Source organism: Schistocerca americana, unplaced genomic scaffold (assembly GCF_021461395.2).
Source record: "Schistocerca americana isolate TAMUIC-IGC-003095 unplaced genomic scaffold, iqSchAmer2.1 HiC_scaffold_86, whole genome shotgun sequence".
Classification (NCBI taxonomy): domain Eukaryota; kingdom Metazoa; phylum Arthropoda; class Insecta; order Orthoptera; family Acrididae; genus Schistocerca; species Schistocerca americana.
Genome location: NW_025726631.1, coordinates 763,027 through 782,626, shown reverse-complemented (window position 1 = coordinate 782,626; position 19,600 = coordinate 763,027). Strand labels below are relative to the sequence as shown.

General features: G+C 44.5%; 1 protein-coding gene across 1 annotated transcript in view; it reads right to left on the bottom strand.

The window, feature by feature from the left end:
* Positions 1–1,632: 1,632 nt before the first annotated feature.
* LOC124591664 overlaps positions 1,633–19,600 on the bottom strand; it is a 45,141-nt gene continuing 27,173 nt past the window's right edge. The window contains exons 4-5 of the mRNA XM_047131758.1: positions 6,493–6,723; positions 1,633–1,934 (exon numbers count right to left, since the gene is read on the bottom strand). Coding sequence (XP_046987714.1) covers positions 1,760–1,934; positions 6,493–6,723 — 406 coding nt within the window. The 3' untranslated portion in view covers positions 1,633–1,759. The remainder of the gene's footprint in view (positions 1,935–6,492; positions 6,724–19,600) is intronic.

Here is a 19,600-nt window from a genome sequence, read left to right as displayed (position 1 = left end):
GTAGTCTATAACTTCTACTTTGAGTCAGTTATTCATTATGGCATAATCTTATGGGGAAATTCAACAAATGAGACTCCTAGTATTACAGAAGAAAATACTTAGGAACATAAGTGTTACCAAACAACAGGTGTCCTGTCAACTATTGTTAAAAGATTTCAATACACTATCTATACCCTCCCTTTACATATATGAGGTGATGTTATTCTTATATAAAAGTCAGCATACAGTAAACTCTGTTTCGTCCACAACTAAAATACTCACCACAGAGAGAATTTTAAACTCTTGAAACACTACTGAAAACTTTTTACCCAAACACCAGGGTAGAAGGGACTTAAAATTTACAATAAAATAAAAGGCAGTAATATATTTAACATGGAGTTTGGTTCATTTAAAAGATTAGTTTTTACCATTCTAGTGGAAAAGTGTTATTAGTCTATTGACGAATTCAATGGGGACAGTTTCAGAGTTTTAAGATGGTAATTATGCATTTTATTTTTGTATACTGGAAACTGCAGTATGCATTTGTGTAGCAGTATCTCAGTAGTATACATAAAATAATGTAAACTATTGCATTTCTCTTTAAAAATGTTTCTTATTTTAAATCCTGACACGTCTCCCACAAATTGTGTATTACGAGACAAATAAGAATGACGACAAGGCGCGACGGTGAGTGCGTGTTTCCACCTGCTGTGGAGGGTCGCTTATGCTTTAGACTCACAGCTTTGCAGGTCTGTCAGCAAGCAAAATCGAGAATGGTGACCACAAGATATTTATAACGTGTAAGTTGGCACACACATCAGCAGGGTGACAGATCATTCATGGAGTGGATCACCAAACCCACACTTGTGCCAATCCACAATGTGTGCTGAAACCACGACAAATGAAATAAAATGACAAAAATTGTTTTCCTAATGAGCCCTCCAATTGTGATGTTGTTAATGTTTATGTTTTATAACTTCTAATTATATGTAAATCGTGAAATATAGATTAGAAATACTGAACAATGGAATGGCAGTGAAGTGTGACTTCTGGTGACACTGACTGTGCAGCAATGTGTTTCAGAACCTCTAGAATATGAAAACTGGTCAGATCTGACAGTTGAGCTCTGGATCAGTGCAACATGGAAAGCATGTAATGTATGTATGACTGACACTTTATTAACAACATTATGAGAAGGAAAGTTGCTACTCAACATATAGCGGAAATGCCGAGTTCGTCCTGGATTTTCCATTGTTTGACACTTTATTAATTTATTTCCATTTCGTCCCAAATAAAAATCGTTGTGTCCTTTCGTTAGTGTATTACTATCTGCAGGTGACATCAAAATAGTGCACATATGAAATAACTGAAAAGTGTGAAACAGGCATCTGAAAGACATTCAGGACACATGGAGGTAGGATTGCCTGCCCATTCAGATTTAAAGGACAATTTCATCAACACAAGGATATGGCAATAAAAGGTATGAATATGACATTCACTATGGTGCCAAAAATTCCCATTTGTGTAATGATAATTGTGACAATGAGTTTCAATATGGAGGGAAATAAAATCAGTTTCAGTGTCTGACATAATGAATTCTTTTGTGAAATAAAATTTTTTTAAACACGAAAAATTGCATTTTTATTTCGGCCAACACTTTCTTGGCTCTTATACAATAATTTCATAAATCCATATTTTGTCTTTTACTTGCTTTTCAAACAGTTCACTCATCCAGGGGCTCCAATGTTACATTCTGCAGTCTGAAAACCAAAATTATTTCTCAGTACCCTATGTCAGTGTCATCATCATCATCCGTTTCGTAATCTGTTAGGAAGTCATTATCTGTCCATCGGAAAGTATTAATTATCCTGAGCCGAGGCATTTGACTCTGCATCTCAGCAAAAACATTTTTGTAGAAAACCTCATCCTCTTCCTCATACGTCACATGTAGTTCTCTGGAAAAAGAAAGAGAAAAAGTAACTGCAAAATTTGTATTTCTGTATTTTATTACACCCTATTTCTTGTAATACTACAAACCATAAACATTGATGAACTGTGTCATAAATGAAGTGCAAAGGAAATTTATCAGAATTTTTAAACTTAGGAGATACAAATTCTAGTTAATACCTATCTTCATATTAAACAGGTTTTAACTGTGGAAATATGTGGGTAGCATATGGTGTTTTGACTGATATCTCAATAAAGGACTTGGAGAAATGAAGAACCTACAAAAACAGTGAAAACTGGTCTCAACATGCAGCTGAGGTAAGTACTAAATGATTTCTATTGTGTTTTTCATTCTAATTATTTCTCGAATACATCAAATCCAATGAAATTTGGAATAATGCACTATTTTGCGACTGATGATTTTAAAGAAAGTGTTTTTTTCCTCTGTGCCTTAAATACCTGAGGACCATCCTACAAGATATTTTCAAAATTTTCCCTTTTTTCCAGTCAGTCTTCTGATTGGTTCAATACAACCCACCACAAAGTCCTCCCGTGAGCCAATCTCTTGATTTCAGTTGCATCTTGTGTCCTCAATTATTTGTTGGATGTATTACACTCTCCTTCTACACTTTTTACTCCTCACAACTCCTCCTAGTACCACGGAAGTCATTGCTCAATGTCCTAACACATATCCTATCATCCTGTTTCTCTCCTATCATCCTATCCCTCTTCTTGTCAGTGTTCTCCACACTGATTCTGCACATAACCCATCTCTCATTTCTTATAACAGCCCACCTAACTTTCAACACTCTTCTATCAATTTTCTTCTCTTCCAGTTTTCTCATAGTCTGTGCCTCGCTTTCATACAATGCTGTACTCCAAACGTACATTATCAGAAATTTCTTCTTCTAATTAAGGTTGATGTTTGATACCAGCAGACTTCTCCTGGCCAGAAATGCCCTCTATGCCTGTGCTAATTTGCTTTATACGTATTGTTTGGTTATAATTAAAGTTCAGCCACTTACACAGGTCCAGTGTGGGCTGAATTATCATATGGCAGTGAATCTTGGTAGGTATGCTAATGTGTTAATGCAGGACCAATTTATGCTGGAAAAACAATTACTTCCAACTACGGCCACTACGAGCAAATCTGGCACAGTACACCGTTTGTACGACATCCACACTATCGTTTGACAAGCTGTAACGTGAGTGAACAGTAGTGATAATTGAGGAGAAAGACTGTGTGCTGTTAGTGAAACAGTTTCATGTGAACGGCAGCAATTCCAGTGCTGCACTGACAGAGGGGCCAGATGTCATTAAATGCTTTAAAGAAAATGACGATGAAATTTAAAAACGTGGGTGGGCTAGGTGTGGCACCTGGAAGAGGAATGCATCCTACCGCAGTGGAAGTTATTGACACAGTTATTGTTGCTGCAACTCAGTATGCAGCACGTGTCCCGGCTAATGCTAGTGTTTGTGCCCTTCCACGAGAATTGTCCATCCTGTGGTCAATGGTGTGGACAGTTTTTGTGTGGTGTCACCGCCAGACACCACACTTGCTAGGTGGTAGCCTTTAAATCGGCCACGGTCCGTTAGTATACGTTGGACCCGCGTGTCGCCACTGTCAGTGATTGCAGACCGAGCGCCGCCACACGGCAGGTCTAGTCTAGAGAGACTCCCTAGCACTCGCCGCAGTTGTACAGCCGACTCTGCTAGCGATGGTTCACTTACTACAGACACTCTCATCTGCAGAGACAACAGTTTAGCATAGCCTTCAGCTACGTCATTTGCTACGACCTAGCAAGGCGCCATATTCAGTTACTGTAACTAATTACTTCAAGACTGTATTCTGAACAAATAATATTGTGAATCATGTACCGTCAACTTTAATCAATGGATTAAAGTTAAGTATGAAAGTAATTACGTCCGCTTTCTGAATTCTCATTCCCTGTCATGTTCCAGACCTCACGTCAGCATAGTCCTTCCCTCCTCACGCCAGCCTGCGTGAGCTAAAACGCGTGCATTTAGACTGGTGCCCCTACAAGATCCGGACGGTGCAGCAACCAAATCATCATATCTGCAGCAACGTACTGAATTAGCTCTTCAGTTTTCGGACAGATAGAAGTCGATGACATGCGACCAGGCAATTTTCTATGGAGTGAAGAGGCACATTCTACACTACAGGGTACAGTAAATACACAGAACTGCCAAATTTAAGGGTACTGTTAAACTGCATGTTGTGCACCAAGAACCACTGCAGTTGCTGTATATGACTGCTTGGTGTGGAGTCACAAGCATCTTTATTCTTCGTCCGTTCTGTGAAGAGGATACATCCATAGCGCCTGTCGGGGGTGGTGGGGGGGGGGGGGGGCCCTCTGTGATGCCTTTACGTTATGGAGACCTCCTTGTACAGCACGTGATTCCTGCTTTGGAAGAGCACAACTGTGTGGAAACCATTCTTTTCATGTAAGATGGGCCAACATTGCATGTCACTCACCCAGCGAAAGATCTGCTTAGTGCAACCTTCCTTAAAACATATTATATCGAGAGGTTTTCAGATGCATTGCCTGCAAGATGACCTGATCTGAATCCATATGACTCTCGACTCTGGGAATACCTAAAAGAATACCTTTACCAGAGGCACATTAGGTCTCTACCTGATCTGAAGGCCAGTACGCAGGAACACATAGCTTAAATTCCACCGGAACTACTGTGAGCAAGTGTTGATCACATCGTTTTACAGAAGTAGCATCTCATTCGACATCTCCAGTGCTCGTACAGAATGAATTAACCCTTTAGTGACCAAATTATTTCTGGAAGTTGTAGATTTTTTATGAACACTTTATTGGGCTAAGAAACCGTTCATAAAATCATAGTTTAAATCTTGAAATGAGAGTTTAGCCTATGAGTGTAAAAAAATTAGTGGGAACTATTGGAACTGTGGAGTAACTTCACTTGCTAATTTAAAACAAATGTATTTCCTTTATTTTTTAGTACAAAAACATGTTAAACATTACATTTATATTTGTATTAGTTCATACTGTCCTTTGAGTTCACTAAGGTGATGTACTATGGAACTTAGAGAAGCATGGTGCTACATACAAAGGTACACGACAGTTGCTACTCATTACTTTTGTTCGCTTTTCTTTGTTCTTGGTGCTACATTGGCGGCATCTTCTGTTTGTTGTACCTTTTGTAGGGAAATGAGTTCCAACTTTCTCCAGACGAACTTCATCTGGTACTCCAGACACACCTCTTATTGGTGTTTGACCTTCCTCTTCTCTTACGACTTGAGAAGCCAGAGATAAGCTGCCTTGCCAAGTGCAGTCTAAATGTTAGCTGGTCTGCTTTTGTCTTCTGTAGCCTCCACATAACGTAGGAACTGACAACTGCCAAATGCACAAGAAAGGAAAACAGTTTGTGCCACCACTTCCACGAACGACGGCCTACAGCATACCGTTGACGCAGCTGATCAAATCTATCGACTCCTCCCATTATTTTATTATACTCTGCCACAGCCAATGGGCAGAATACTTCAGTTCTGCTTCCACTAACTTACCTTGTAATATTTATGTAATTTTCAGTCAAATGCAGCAAATATCCACGAATACTATCTCCCTCATAAATACAAAAATAGATGAATACAACACAAGTCACCTCACACGCAAAAGGAAAGCACACTATCCAAAAAACGCTGTAGCGGTCGAAACAGTGGCTCGTTTTCACACGGGAACTGCGCTTCTGCAATGATTGACTCACAAGGTAGAAAAACAACAGCTTTAGCCTAACTGTTGACAATCTATACATAGTTAGCACACTCTAACAGAGATGGTAGCATAAGTTAGAAGTGGGAACACGGATTACCACTGAACTTAAAGAGAAAACAAATAAGTGGGAACCATTTGCATTCGCAGCACCAGATTCGCACCTGGTCGCCAAAATTGAAACTAATTTTTCTCCAGCGTAAAACTGTTCTGCGTTAACGCATTAGAATACAAATCGAGTTTCGCTTCCATATGATAATTACTGGACATCTGCGAGTATCTGCACTTTAATTACAGCCATTTGGTATGTCATCATTGCTTCATGCATCGTGTGTTACTTTATTTCCAATGTATCAGAACTGCATCACTTCTTCATGGACACCAGTTTTGATGTTAAATCCATAACTAATCTGATATAGCTAAAGCTCATTAATTTAATCTTTCCTGGTTTCTTTCTCAATCTGTAGTGTGTTCTCATTAGACTGTTCTTTCCATTCAACAGGTTCTGAAATTCTTCCTCCCTTTCACAAGCCAATAGGAGTATCATCAGTGAATGATATTATTAATATCCATTCTCCCTGAATTTTAATCCACTCTTCCATCTTTCTTTTGTTTCTTTCACTGCTTCTTTGATATATAAACTGGAAAGTTGGGATTGAAAGTTTATATCCCTGCCTTACACTCTCTCTAATACTAGCACTCCGTTCCCAGTCTCGTGGAAGTCATCGAGGTCGCGCGGTAGAAACGCAAAGTCATCAGAACCGGGCTCGGACGGTGAACAGAAGCAGCAGGAGCAACCTACCTGAGGTTCACGAGCCTCACAGAAAATTCTTCAAATGGCACAGCTCTGATGTGGCCGCTGTACAGGATATCGAGGCAGCGCAGTTGCTTCAAGTCCAGGACGTGCCGTAGGCTTGGCTGCAGATCTGTCAGGTCGTCAATGTACTGGAGGAGCAGCGTGCGGAGGGCCGGCAGCTGCGCCACGTGCGCCACGGCAGATCCGCCCAGCCCACTGCATCCGGAAAGATCCAGTCTAGAAGAACAAACAGAAAAATAATGTAACACTTTAAGATGTTGCTGACAACATGAAATTTGCTGTGTAATACACAGTACGACAAAAAAGAAAGGCAATGAATTATCCAAATGGGACAGAAATCAGTACATGTACAGACAAACAAATGGTTACATGTTGTATACATAGTTCCGTGTAGTCGGCGCGTACACAACTGTAACACTAGAGCGCACCCCGCTAAGCACAGCAGCGCAGGCGCAGCGCTCGTCCGTCTCCGCACTACGAGATGGCGCTGCCTTAGAGACGGACCAAATTCTGCTTCCGTCGATCTGCGTATTAATATGTAACGCAGCCAATGAGATTGCTGCTAACGTAGAACCTTTTCTCCTCTCGGATCACACTCGCGCAGTGATACCTGAACGAGCGAGGTATTATAACGAGTGTACAGACCTCCAATTAGTCAGTCTGCATTAGTCTGTACCAGTCTATAGTCAAGTTTCAGTGTGCGCCTAATAAGATTATCATATTCCTGTACATAGCCACGAAGATAAATGTATAGACACTTTGTCAAGTATCAGAGATATGTGAGAATAAGATTAACGTACCAAGACCAAAGGAACTTCAGATTGTCAATTGTAAATAGCATCCAGAATCAAGTTACGTAATGTTTATGCTTGTTATCATTTCAATAAATGTGTGAGAAAATTAATCAAGTTCTGTTTGAAGTCGGTCACCGTCAACCTGCTACTCTAAGCGTGCAAGTGGCATATCTACCGTCCGACCTAACGGCAGAAGATAAACACGCCACAATAAGACCACGAGACATATTGCTGACACTCGCCTACTTCGTTAGATCGACAAGTCAAATAATCTGATGGTGTGTGTACCGAATGTCTTACAGTACGCACACCACATTACAATTTCAGAAAAAACTGGATGATTCATTCAGGAGAGAGAGCTCCACAAATTGAGCAAATCAATAGCGCATTGGTCCATCTCTGGCACCTGTGCAAGCTTGGCACTGATGACAGAGTTGTCGAGTGTCCTCCTGAGGAATATCGGGCCAAATTCTGTCCTATTGATCCATCAGATCGTCATAATTCTGAGACTGTTGGAGGACCCTACCCATAACGCTCCAAATGCTCTCAATTGGGAAGACATCCGGCAAACTTGTTGACCGAGGTAGGGTTTGCGAAGCACCAAGAAAAGCAGTAGAAACTCTCGCCCTGTGGAGGCAGGCATTATCTTGCCGAAACGTAAGCCAAGGACAGCTCGCCACGAACGGCGACAAAACGGGGCGTTGAGTAGCACCGACTTACTGTCGTGCCGCAAGTGTTCCGAGGACGACAACCGAAGGAGTGCTGAAAACAAATGGCACCTCAAACCGTCACTTCCGGTTGTCGCACCGTATGGCGGGTGACAGACACGTTGATATCCCTCTGCTATCCGGGGTACCTCCAGACGCGTCTTCAGTCTGGAATAAAATTGTCTTCAGTGATGAGCTCTGCTTGAAATTGAGCCACAGTGACCAGCAAAGACCTGCCTGGGGACACCCCGGAATGTAGTGGGGTACCAACCGACAGCAAAACAACCGGAACTGATAGTCTGGAGTGCCACTTGTTTTCGTAGCAGGTCACTTTCGGTTGTTATCCTCGGAAAACTTGTGGCATAGCAGTAAGTCGACACTATTTGGTTGCCATCCACAGCACCCTTACAGCACAGTGATACGTCAACGATATTCTACGCCCCTTTTGATTGCCCTTCCTGCTCTTACATTTCAGCAAGATAATGCCCGCCCGCACACTGCGAGAGTTGCTATTGCTCGTCTTCACGCTCGCCAAACTCTACCTCGGCCAGCGAGGTTGCCGGATCTCTCCCCAACTGAGAGCATTTGGAGCATTACAGGCAGGGCTTTAATGATGTCAGGATTTCGATGACAGAATTGGGCACCCAATATCCGTCAGGACGACATCCGACAACTCTGTCGATCGAAGCCGAGCCGAATAACTGCTTGCGTACAGGCCAGAGGTAGACCGACGCGTAGTCGAATTGCTCAATTTCTGAAGCTCTTTCTCTCGAATAAATCATCCAACTTTTCTGAAATTTTAATGATTTGTTTGTCTGTGCACGTACATCACATCTGCCAGTTTCCATCCCTCTGGACAATTCCTTCGTGGTGTGACGTTTTCTTGACTTAGAGCGGCATTTACACGTGAGTAATTTCCTGTGCACACTAAGTGCAGCAGCTGTTGCAAGTACATGCACGGGAACAGACTTTCACTCAGCTCTGTCCCGTGGCACAATCTTCTGGGCCTTTGCAGCTAAGGGGAAAAAGTACAGGGTCTTCATTAATGAGTGGTGCATTTTCATACATTTATTGATTTATACGGGCACATTTTACATCATAATTTTACATCACTACATGACTACGGAGAGCACAGGCTCGCTGTGTCGTTGGGACCGGAACACGGGTCCGGGAATTGCGACGGACGAGCCCGGACGCGGTCGGGGTAGTATCTGGAGCTCAGCGGGAACGTGACACGCACACCGACAGTGGCCCCAATGCCCGATGCGACGACGGTGGGCCCGGGAGCTGTGACGGGCAGTCGGCCGACGAGACGGGAGGAGACGTCTGGAGAACTGAAGACGAGATCACAGCCAGTGAAGTGGCCTGCCGGGGACAGTGTGTTAAGAGCAGATGGCAGGCAGGGTGCAAGCTGGCCGTGTCGTGTGGTGTGACGTCATTACGGTGCGGCACGGGCATTCGAAATGGACGCGGCGGCCAGCTCGCGTGACGCAGTCTGCCGGCTGCCGGAGTGCCCGTTTGGAGCACGGTCTCGGGGGCTGCCCGGCCAGGTCGGGGACGGGACGAGGTGGGTGTGGCTGCGCACTGGCAGCTGGCGGTACCCGTGCACCGCTGACGGCTAGGGGAGTGGGCTCTGCCTAACAGGTCGCACGGGGAGTGTCGTCCGTGGACAAGTCCTCCACTGAAACTTCCTAGCAGATTAAAACTGTGTGCCGGACCGAGACTCGAAGTGCTAGGAAGTTTCATATCAGCGCACACTCCGCTGCAGAGTGAAAATCTCATTCTGGGAACATCCTCCAGGCTGTGGCTGAGCCATGTCTCCGCAATATCCTTTCTTTCAGGAGTGCTAGTTCTGCAAGTTTCGCAGGAGAGCTTCTGTAAAGTTTGGAAGGTAGGAGACGAGATACTGGCAGAAGTAAAGCTGTGAGGACGGGGCGTGAATTGTGCTTGGGTAGCTCAGGGGTAGAGCACTTGCCCACGAAAGGCAAAGGTCCCGAGTTCGAATCTCGGTGCGGCACACAGTTTTAATCTGCTAGGAAGTTTCATATCAGCGCACACTCCGCTGCAGAGTGAAAATCTCTTTCTGGGAACATCCTCCTGGCTGTGGCTAAGCCATGTCTCCGCAATATCCTTTCTTTCAGGAGTGCTAGTTCTACAAGTTTCGCAGGAGAGCTTCTGTAAAGTTTGGAAGGTAGGAGACGAGATACTGGTAGAAGTAAAGCTGTGAGGACGGGGCGTGAGTCGTGCTTGGGTAGCTCAGGGGTAGAGCACTTGCCCAAGAAAGGCAAAGGTCCCGAGTTCGAATCTCGGTGCGGCACACAGTTTTAATCTGCTAGGAAGTTTCATATCAGCGCACACTCCGCTGCAGAGTGAAAATCGCATTCAAGTCCTCCACTGGTTTGAAGAACTGAACGATAATCGGAGTAGTTGAGGTGAAAGCTGTCTCAATTCTGTCCACGGAGACTTTAGTCGGCTCGCCATTACATTTGATCTGCAAAATGTTCTCGTCACGGTGATCGTGCGGTGCACTCTATGGCAGCGTAAGTGGTGGCCGTGCCACGTCTACGCACAATACCGGGTCAAAAGTATTTAATGCGACAAACTCCTGGAGGTTGTAGGGGACGTCAAAACAAATATTTTCCCCTAATGTCATTTTTACCTATGAGGATTATTTAAACTGGTGGAGGCTGTATTATGCTCGTCAGTTGTTAGACGCCGTATTGCGATCTTGAGATGTTAGAGGGTTTATTACGCTCTTCAGTTGTGGGCAACTGCTGTCCACCAGTGTAGTAGTGCATTGTCTCTGTTTACTAGTAGAGCGATACACCTGGAGTGAGTACACTGACACGGTTGGTGCGTACTACGTAGCGCACCACAACGGACGAGCTGCACAGCGGGTTTAGCAACAGCAATATCCTAATCGCCGTATCCCGCATCATACGACCTTTGCTGCTGTGTACCAACGTCTGCGTGAGACCGGGTCATTTAGCACATTACCTGGACAGGGACGCCGTCGCACGGTAAGAACACTGCAGTTTGAGGAAGCTGTCTTGTAGCATGTGGAGCCGGGTGCTTCAGTCAGCACTCGTGCAATTGCACGTGACATTGGGACTAATCAGACGAATGTAAGAACAGTCCTTCGAGAGCAATTGTTACGTCCATTTCACTTATAGCGTGTCCACAACCTGGAATCAGTTGATTATCCACCCAGAGCACAGTTTTCGCAGTGGTACCTGGAACAGTGTGAAATGCATCCTACATTTCCATCCTCTGTGTTGTTTAGCGATGAAGCAACGTTCGGGCGCGATGGAGTCTTCAACATGCACAATTCGCATGTTTGGAGTGAGGATAACCTACATGCCACAGTTACTAGCGCTCATCAAGTGCGGTTCTTCGTTAATGTGTGGGTCGGTGTTGTTGGGGACTGTTTAATTGGGCCGTATCTGCTACCTAGGCCATTAAATGGCAGGCACTATTACAGTTTTCTCGCCAGAGCATTGCCAGAATTGCTGGAAGACGTGCCGCTCCCTACAAGACAACGCATGTGGCGCCGGCACATTTCAGTGGTCGCGTGCGTCGATTCCTGGACCGACGGTTCCCAGAAACGTGGATTGGCAGAGGTGGTCCTGTACCGTGGCCTGCTCGATCCCCAGATATGTCCCCTCTGGACTTTTTTGTGTGGGGAGAGATGCGCAACCTTGTTTACGCACCTCCTGTTGCATCAGAAGAGGGTCTGGTTGCCCGGATAGTAGCAGCAGCAGGAACAGTTCAGGATACTCCTGGGGTTTTGCCCGTGTCAGACATAACATGATCCGATGGTGTAACATTTGTTTACGTGGGTCAATGGAGGCATTTCTGAAAATCTACTGTAATTGAAATTGGGTTGTGTTAATGTGTTGTCTCTTGGTCATAAAAAAATGGAAAAGTGTTTCTTGGTTTAATTAATTTGCCGCCAGAGAAATCTTCCTCTACCGGTTTAAATACTCCTCATAGGAAAAAATGACATTGGGGAAAAATATTTGTTTTGATGTCCCCTACAACCTCCCAGAGTTTGTCGGTATAAATACTTTTCACCCTGTATAATGTGGAACAGTGTAAATCGGCTCGAGCAAATACCCACCGGTACTGTGCCGTGTCGGCGCGTGCAGTCGGAGGTCGGCTGTACGACTGCGCAGATGTTGTGCCGGTGTCGGGCACCGAGGCAGCGTGTGACGGTAGTACCTCCTCCACTAATTCACCGGGAATGGCGAGCGAGTGAGCACAGGCGAGGTGTACAGGTGGAATACCGATGTCGTCCTTGGGATTATTCGCAGGCCGAGAAGTACGAGCCGAAGTGCGTCCGTCCGGGTGATGCCGTGACACGTCAGGGATGCTTCCGGTATACAGTGGAGCCGTTCCGGGTGGCTACGCAGACGTCACGTGCACGACGACGAGTCCGGAACTGTGTCGGACTGCCGTCGCGTGCCGCCCAATGTGCAAACTACGTCTCATCTCACTGGCTCAAATGGCTCTGAGCACTATGGGACTTAACTACTGTGCTCATCAGTCCCCTAGAACTTAGAACTACTTAAACCTAACTAACCTAAGGACACCACACACATCCATGCCCGAGGCAGGATTCGAACCTGCGACCGTAGCAGTCCCGCGGTTCCGGACTGCGCGCCTAGAACCGCTAGACCACCGCGGCCGGCTCATCTCACTGGCACCGTTTGATTCGTGGACACGACAGGACGATGCAAACAGTCGGCACTCGTTCAAATCCGTCAAGGTGTCAGTGGGGCGCCACGCATTGTACTCGATCCGCGTGGTCCGTGGCTGACAGAATCGGAAATAGGCGTAACTGTCCACGAGGCGTGGAGGTCTAGCTCGCACTGGCTTTTGCTTCGCTGGGTGCTCCACCGTCGTCACAGGTTGGCCCGGCCATTAAATCTCCTCCCACAGGTAAACACTGACGTGCTGCTACCCACGTGATTCTGTGGGATGCCTGCCACAAGTTTGGCATAAGCTACGTTTAATATTTTTTGTGGGATCTGAAATTTAAAAACTTCTCTCACACCGGCCCGATTGAGCTTCACAGATCAGGATAGTAAAAAACACGCGAATATTAAGGGAATTTTCATTCACAAAGCAGGCTTATCACATTCACACAGTTCAATGCTGTCCTATCCTGATTAAATTGAGCTTAACTTAAATTCCATAAGGCAGTGAAACAATTTCGAAGTCTCGGTGCGACGAAAATTGTCAGTCGATCTTCTGAAAACATTTGTAATAATTATTAACTTTCAGTGATCACACGGGGAAGACCGGAGATGTGCTGGTAAGACCGTGTTAGCCCATTTATTGGAAGTAATAAACTGGATATCTCGAGCGTACAAAACGGCAGGTTCGTCCAGTGTAAATCAGACGTTCCCCACTGATCCCGTGCAACACAGCGTAGTAAGCAGACACTGTCAATAATAATCAGTCAAATAATACGCGAACACACTTACTTTAGTTTAGTTCATGTATTAAATTCCTTATACAGAATCTCATCAAGATGGCTACTAGCTCAACAATACATACATATACATCTTCGTTCTTTCACGGCTAATCGGCAAGATCTCCTTCATTCTTTTCATAAGAGAAAACATAGATAGCAGAGAAGGTATTCCATGGAGTAAATGCACGCTCCAAGGAATAATAGGGCTTGAAACTACTTTGCATTGATAAAAGATAAGAAGAGATATTTCGAGATATGTACTGAGATATATTTTTATAATATTTCTGAAAATATCGCGTAGAGACCGCCGCAAGAGACATTACATACGGTAGTGCTCCGGTGATCATTAGTGACAACGTCGGATTTCAAACAGAGTCCACAAAGTGGGTACCCCATCTTCTCACCACAGACGACAAATTTCATCACCTTGAGGCGTACAAACAGCTACTGGTACGCTACCAAATTGAAGGGGAACATTTTGTGCACCGGATTTTGATCTGTGATGAAACGTGGGTACACTGTTACGCACGGGAATCGAAAAAAGCAGCCCAAAATGGCACAAAAAAGACCAATCTACACCCACTGACGAGTTCTCATCAGTTTTGTCCAAGAATGCTGTACTGTGAGCGCCGTATACTACTGCCATTTTTTGCATAGATCGGAAAAGTTTGCGTTTACGGACCCCATACCCGATGATGAAAAATGTTCTATTTACAATTATCTATCGATCCCTCCAATTTCGAGTCGATTGCTCTTCACAACTTTTAGGGGCGATTTTCTCAAAAATGCGGGGGTGTTGACCCAAAATAACTTAGATTCCTTCGTTTTAGGTTGTACACAAGCGACCTGCCAAATTTGAGCCGAATCGGTTGGCCGTGTCTGAGGCCTTCCCCTTGTAAGCCGCACTTGAATCGAAGCCGCACCTGAAAAATGAGACTCGAAAGCAAGGAAAAAAATTTTTCCCGAATCTAAGCTGCACCTGAAATTTGAGACTCGAAATTCAAGGGGAGAGAAAAGTTTTAGGCCGCACCTCCAAATCGAAACAAAGTTGGTTCATTTTAATACGAGACACAATTTAGGTCGAATGAATGACGATACAGCTACAGTAGTTTGGTTCGAGTCGTAAGCTTAGCAATTAAGCTTTACCAGGTAGCCATTGCTATGCGTCAGGCGCTCCGTCGGTATTTATACGGGTACCCTTCCTTTTTCACGTGCTTCGTCTGGTTTGCATTGATTGCTTATATTTCTTTGATCTCGTAAGTGCCGTTCTCTTTGTTATAGGTGTTTACGTCACTCTGAGCGGAAAATGCATTAATGTACTGTGTCACGCATTGTTTGTAGCATTATGATAGTGAGTGTTTACGGCCTGTCGCCGCTCGCGGCATGGCTTGCTTATGTGCGCGCTACCGCCGCTTACAATGGCAGCGGGGGGTGGGGGGTGGGGGGGGGGGGAGGGGGGAGGGGGCGGGGGAAGATGTTCTGAACGAGAGTTTAGCGAAAACTTTTCTCCGTTTGAAAATCTTTGCAGACGCCTCTTTAGTACATTACATTCTGCACAGAAATTAGAGTCATCTTAGATTTAAAAATCTAGTCAATTGCCGTGCTTCATTTCTGACTGTATCACTAATAGGCATAAGAATAATACGAATAGGTCTAGCGGTTCTAGGCGCTCAGTCCGGAACCGCGCAACTGCTACAGTCGCCATGCCTCGGGCATGGATGTGTGTGATGTCCTTAGGTTAGTTAGGTTTAAGTAGTTCTAAGTTCTAGGGGACTGATGACCACAGATGTTAAGTCCCATAGTGCTCACAGCCATTTGAACCATTTAATACGAATATAAACATGACATGATATGTACATTCTTCCGCGTTTGCTGTTGTCTCACTCTAGTTTCGTAGTTTATTACGCAGACAGGATTTAAATGAGATAGCAGCAAACACGAAAGAATACATGGCAAAATGTTTATATATTAGTATTATTATATTGTGGTGAAGAGAATACCGCATGTGATTCACAATTCATAAAATTTCCTATTAGCAACCATCTCTTCTCACAGGTAGGTAAAAATTCAGAATGTAGAGTTGGCCATATTGACAAAAACCCCAAACAGTCTTGCCAGTCGGATTTTCATAGTACATTGAAATGCTGCTACATTCGAAGATGAACAATACGGTATTTGTATTTACTTCGTTGGATAATGTATGAAAATGCAGTGGTCGAAACTCGGGGCGGAGGAAAAAGCTCATCTTCCATTTTTTTTTTAATTTATTTACTGACGCAGAGGTTTTGGCACCAGTATTTATCTTTGTGCCTGCAAAGCAAGCCTGTGTAGCACTACATATATTCGACGCAGAAGTTAGTTGTGGCGGCACCTATCAACATTTTTCAGAACTTCCGCTTACTTTGCACTCAATTCTAAGCCGCAGGCGGATTTTTGGATTACAAAAACTGGAAAAAAAGTGTGGCTTAGATTCGAGTAAACACGGTACACAGGGATGGCTAGAGGACAAATGTAAGGAGGTAGAGGCTTATCTCACCAGGGGTAAGATAGATACTGCCTACAGGAAAATTAAAGAGACCTTTGGAGAAAAGAGAACCACATGTATGAATATCAAGAGCTCAGATGGAAACCCAGTTCTAAACAAAGAAGGGAAAGCAGAAAGGTGGAAGGAGTATATAGAGGGTCTATACAAGGGCGATGTTCTTGAGGACAATATTATAGAAATGGAAGAGAGTGTAGAAGAAGATGAAATAGGAGATATGATACTGCGTGAAGAGTTTGACAGAGCACTGAAAGACCTGTGTCGAAACAAGGCCCCGGGAGTGGACAACATTCCATTAAAATTACTGACAGCCTTGGGAGAGCCAGTCCTGACAAAACTCTACTATCTGGTGAGCAAGATATATGAGATAGGCGAAATACCCTCAGACTTCAAGAAGAATATAATAATTCCAATCCCAAAGAAAGCAGGTGTTGACATATGTGAAAATTACCGAACAATCAGTTTAATAAGTCACGGCTGCAAAATACTAACGCGGATTCTTTACAGACGAATGGAAAAACTAGTAGAAGCCGACCTCGGGGAGGATCAGTTTGGATTCCGTAGAAATATTGGAACACGTGAGGCAATACTGACCCTACGACTTATCTTAGAAGCTAGATTAAGGAACGTCAAACCTACGTTTCTAGCATTTGTAGACTTACAGAAAGCTTTGGACAATGTTGACTGGAATACTCTCTTTCAAATTCTGAAGGTGGCAGGGGTAAAATACAGGGATCGAAAGGCTATTTACAATTTGTACAGAAACCAGATGGCAGCTATAGGAGTTGAGGGACACGAAAGGGAAGCAGTGGTTGGGAAGGGAGTGAGACAGGATTGTAGCCTCTACCCAATGTTATTCAATCTGTATATTGAGCAGTGAAGGAAACAAAAGAAAAATTCGGAGTAGGTATTAAAATCCATGGAGAAGAAATAAAAATTTTGAGGTTCGCCGATGACATTGTAATTCTGTCAGAGACAGCAAAGGACTTGGAAGAGCAGTTGAACGGAATGGATAGTGTCTTGAAAGGAGGATATAAGATGAACATCAACAAAAGCAAAACGAGGATAGTGGAATGTAGTCGAATTAAGTCGGGTGATGCTGAGGGACTTAGATTAGGAAATGAGACAGTAAAGTAGTAAAGCAGTTTTGCTATTTGGGAAGCAAAATAACTGATGATGGTCGCAGTAGAGAAGATATAAAATGTAAACTGGCAATGGCAAGGAAAGCGTGTCTGAAGCAGAGAAATTTGTTAACATCGAGTATAGATTTGAGTGTCAGGAAGTCGTTTCTGAAAGTATTTGTATGGAGTGTAGCCATGTATGGAAGTGAAACATGGACGATAAATAGTTTGGCCAAGAAGAGAATAGAAGCTTTCGAAATGTGGTGCTACAGAAGAATGGTGAAGATTAGATGGGTAGATCACATAACTAATGAGGAGGTATTGAATAGGATTGGGGAGAAGAGAAATTTGTGCCACAACTCGACTAGAAGAAGGGATCGGTTGGTAGGACATGTTCTGAGGCATCAAGGGATCACCAATTTAGTATTGGAGGGCAGCGTGGAGGGTAAAAATCGTAGAGGGAGACCAAGAGATGAATACAGTAAGCAGATTCAGAAGGATGTAGGTTGCAGTAGTTACTGGGAGATGGAGCAGCTTGTACGGGATAGAGTAGCATGGAGAGCTGCATCAAACCAGTCTCAGGACTGAAGACCACAACAACAACAACGGTACACAGATCGCTCTGGAGCGCTGCACACGTGTGGAACTGGTAGTGAGCGGTCACGAGGCGGTGCAGTAAGGCGTGCTGAGCAGGAGACGTGGCAGAGTGGCGCAGAGGAGGTGTCTCGTCTGCAGGTGCCCGTGACCACACCGTCAGCGAAGTTGCCGCATTTATTGGGGTATCGACACAGAGCGTCTGCTGTGCCTACAGAGGCTACTGCACAACTCACAGCATAATAGAACAGAGGTCCTAACGAGATTCTAACTGACAGGGAGACGAGTGTCGCGCCTTTTCGACGATAATTTCGTACCTGACAAGAACTGCTGCATTTTCGAGATGAACATTGTAAAGAGAACTGCACGTAACGAACGAACGGTGTTTGGTGCCTCACAGAAGGCCGTCATTCAGAGCTGCACGTAAAGCTCAAAGTTGCAGCTCGAGTTACGCACTGTAATTGAGTCGACAACTTCACGAGCGGTCCGTCATTCGAGTATTATTCTCGATGACTTTTACCTCGATTGTCTTCTCACACAGTTGCCTTTCTCAAATTTTCTCGGTGCACAGGACCTGCTACACAATGCCAAATATTACAGTCTGACTTCTTCTCCGTCTACAAAATACCGAGGGCGGGAAGAGAGCTTTGTAGTATTTACACTACTAAATGATGTAACAACTCTTTGAAGAACCATTATGTTTTCGGTTGTTCTTTCTAACAATTACAACACAGTGTGAGGGTAGTGGTGTGTAGTATCTGTAAGTGGTTGTTCTTTGGTGGGCGACAATGCCCAGTGGCGCAGAGAGTCGCTAAGTAGAGGCAGTTGTCGAGAGGCTGTGGACGGTGTAGGCTGCGTGAGCCGAAGGCGGTTACGTAGCGAAGGATTTACCTCTGTGTTTAATAGTAGTGGCACAGTTTGATTAATAGTGTGTTTATGTTTGTGCAGTGTGAGAAGGGAAAAAAATTTAATTTTACCATTTCTTAATGCGTCTCCATCAGTTAGTACCACACCACTGCATGTAACAATGAACGAAATCTCGATATACACGGTCAACTAAAACAAGAGGAATGTAACATAATAATCATTAGTTAAGCCATATAATCTCCAAGGAGACGGGAGCTTATAATTGCATCTCTTGTTAATCAGAAAAACATATCCAAAAGGAATCTCAGAACAGATCAGAAGAGAATGACACCTTTCTTCAGCTCCTTTCAACCGTCCGTCTGGACGTCGTCATTCTGGGTGGCCCGTCTCATTCTCTGCCTTCTGAGACACAGCCGAGCCACGACGCAAAGCACGAGTGACGCCTACACTACAGGTGGCGACACCTGACCGCTATCGCACCCTGGTGACATTCTGTGCTAGCTTGGCTCGCTCCGACTCTGCACACTCGTGAAACCGGCACGAACACAGTGGAAAATTCTCTGCAGCCCAACCACCTAAGCAATAGTTTTACACTGACACCTTCCATCTGACCGTGAGGAAGAGGTGGAGCAACCGCGAGCTGCACACATTCGACGAGCCAAATGACACGGACTAGACAGTACCCAGTTGGAGTTGTACGGTTTGGTCCAGTGGGTCGTGATACTGCTCATTTTTGTACGACACGAGGTATCGAGTGTACTGGTGACCCAATGAGGTGTTTAATCTGCAGTATGTACCGTGACTTGAGCACTTTTGTTGAGGTTACTGTGAACATTAACAGTGTTTATTTCCACATTCTCAGTAACCAAACGTTTTCCTTCTGTGTATGTTCCTGATCAGTATGCTGTGGACCCTCCTGTCATTTGAGATGACAACAGCCATGTTCACAGGGCTGTAAGCATACATACCCAGTTTCATGAACATTCAAT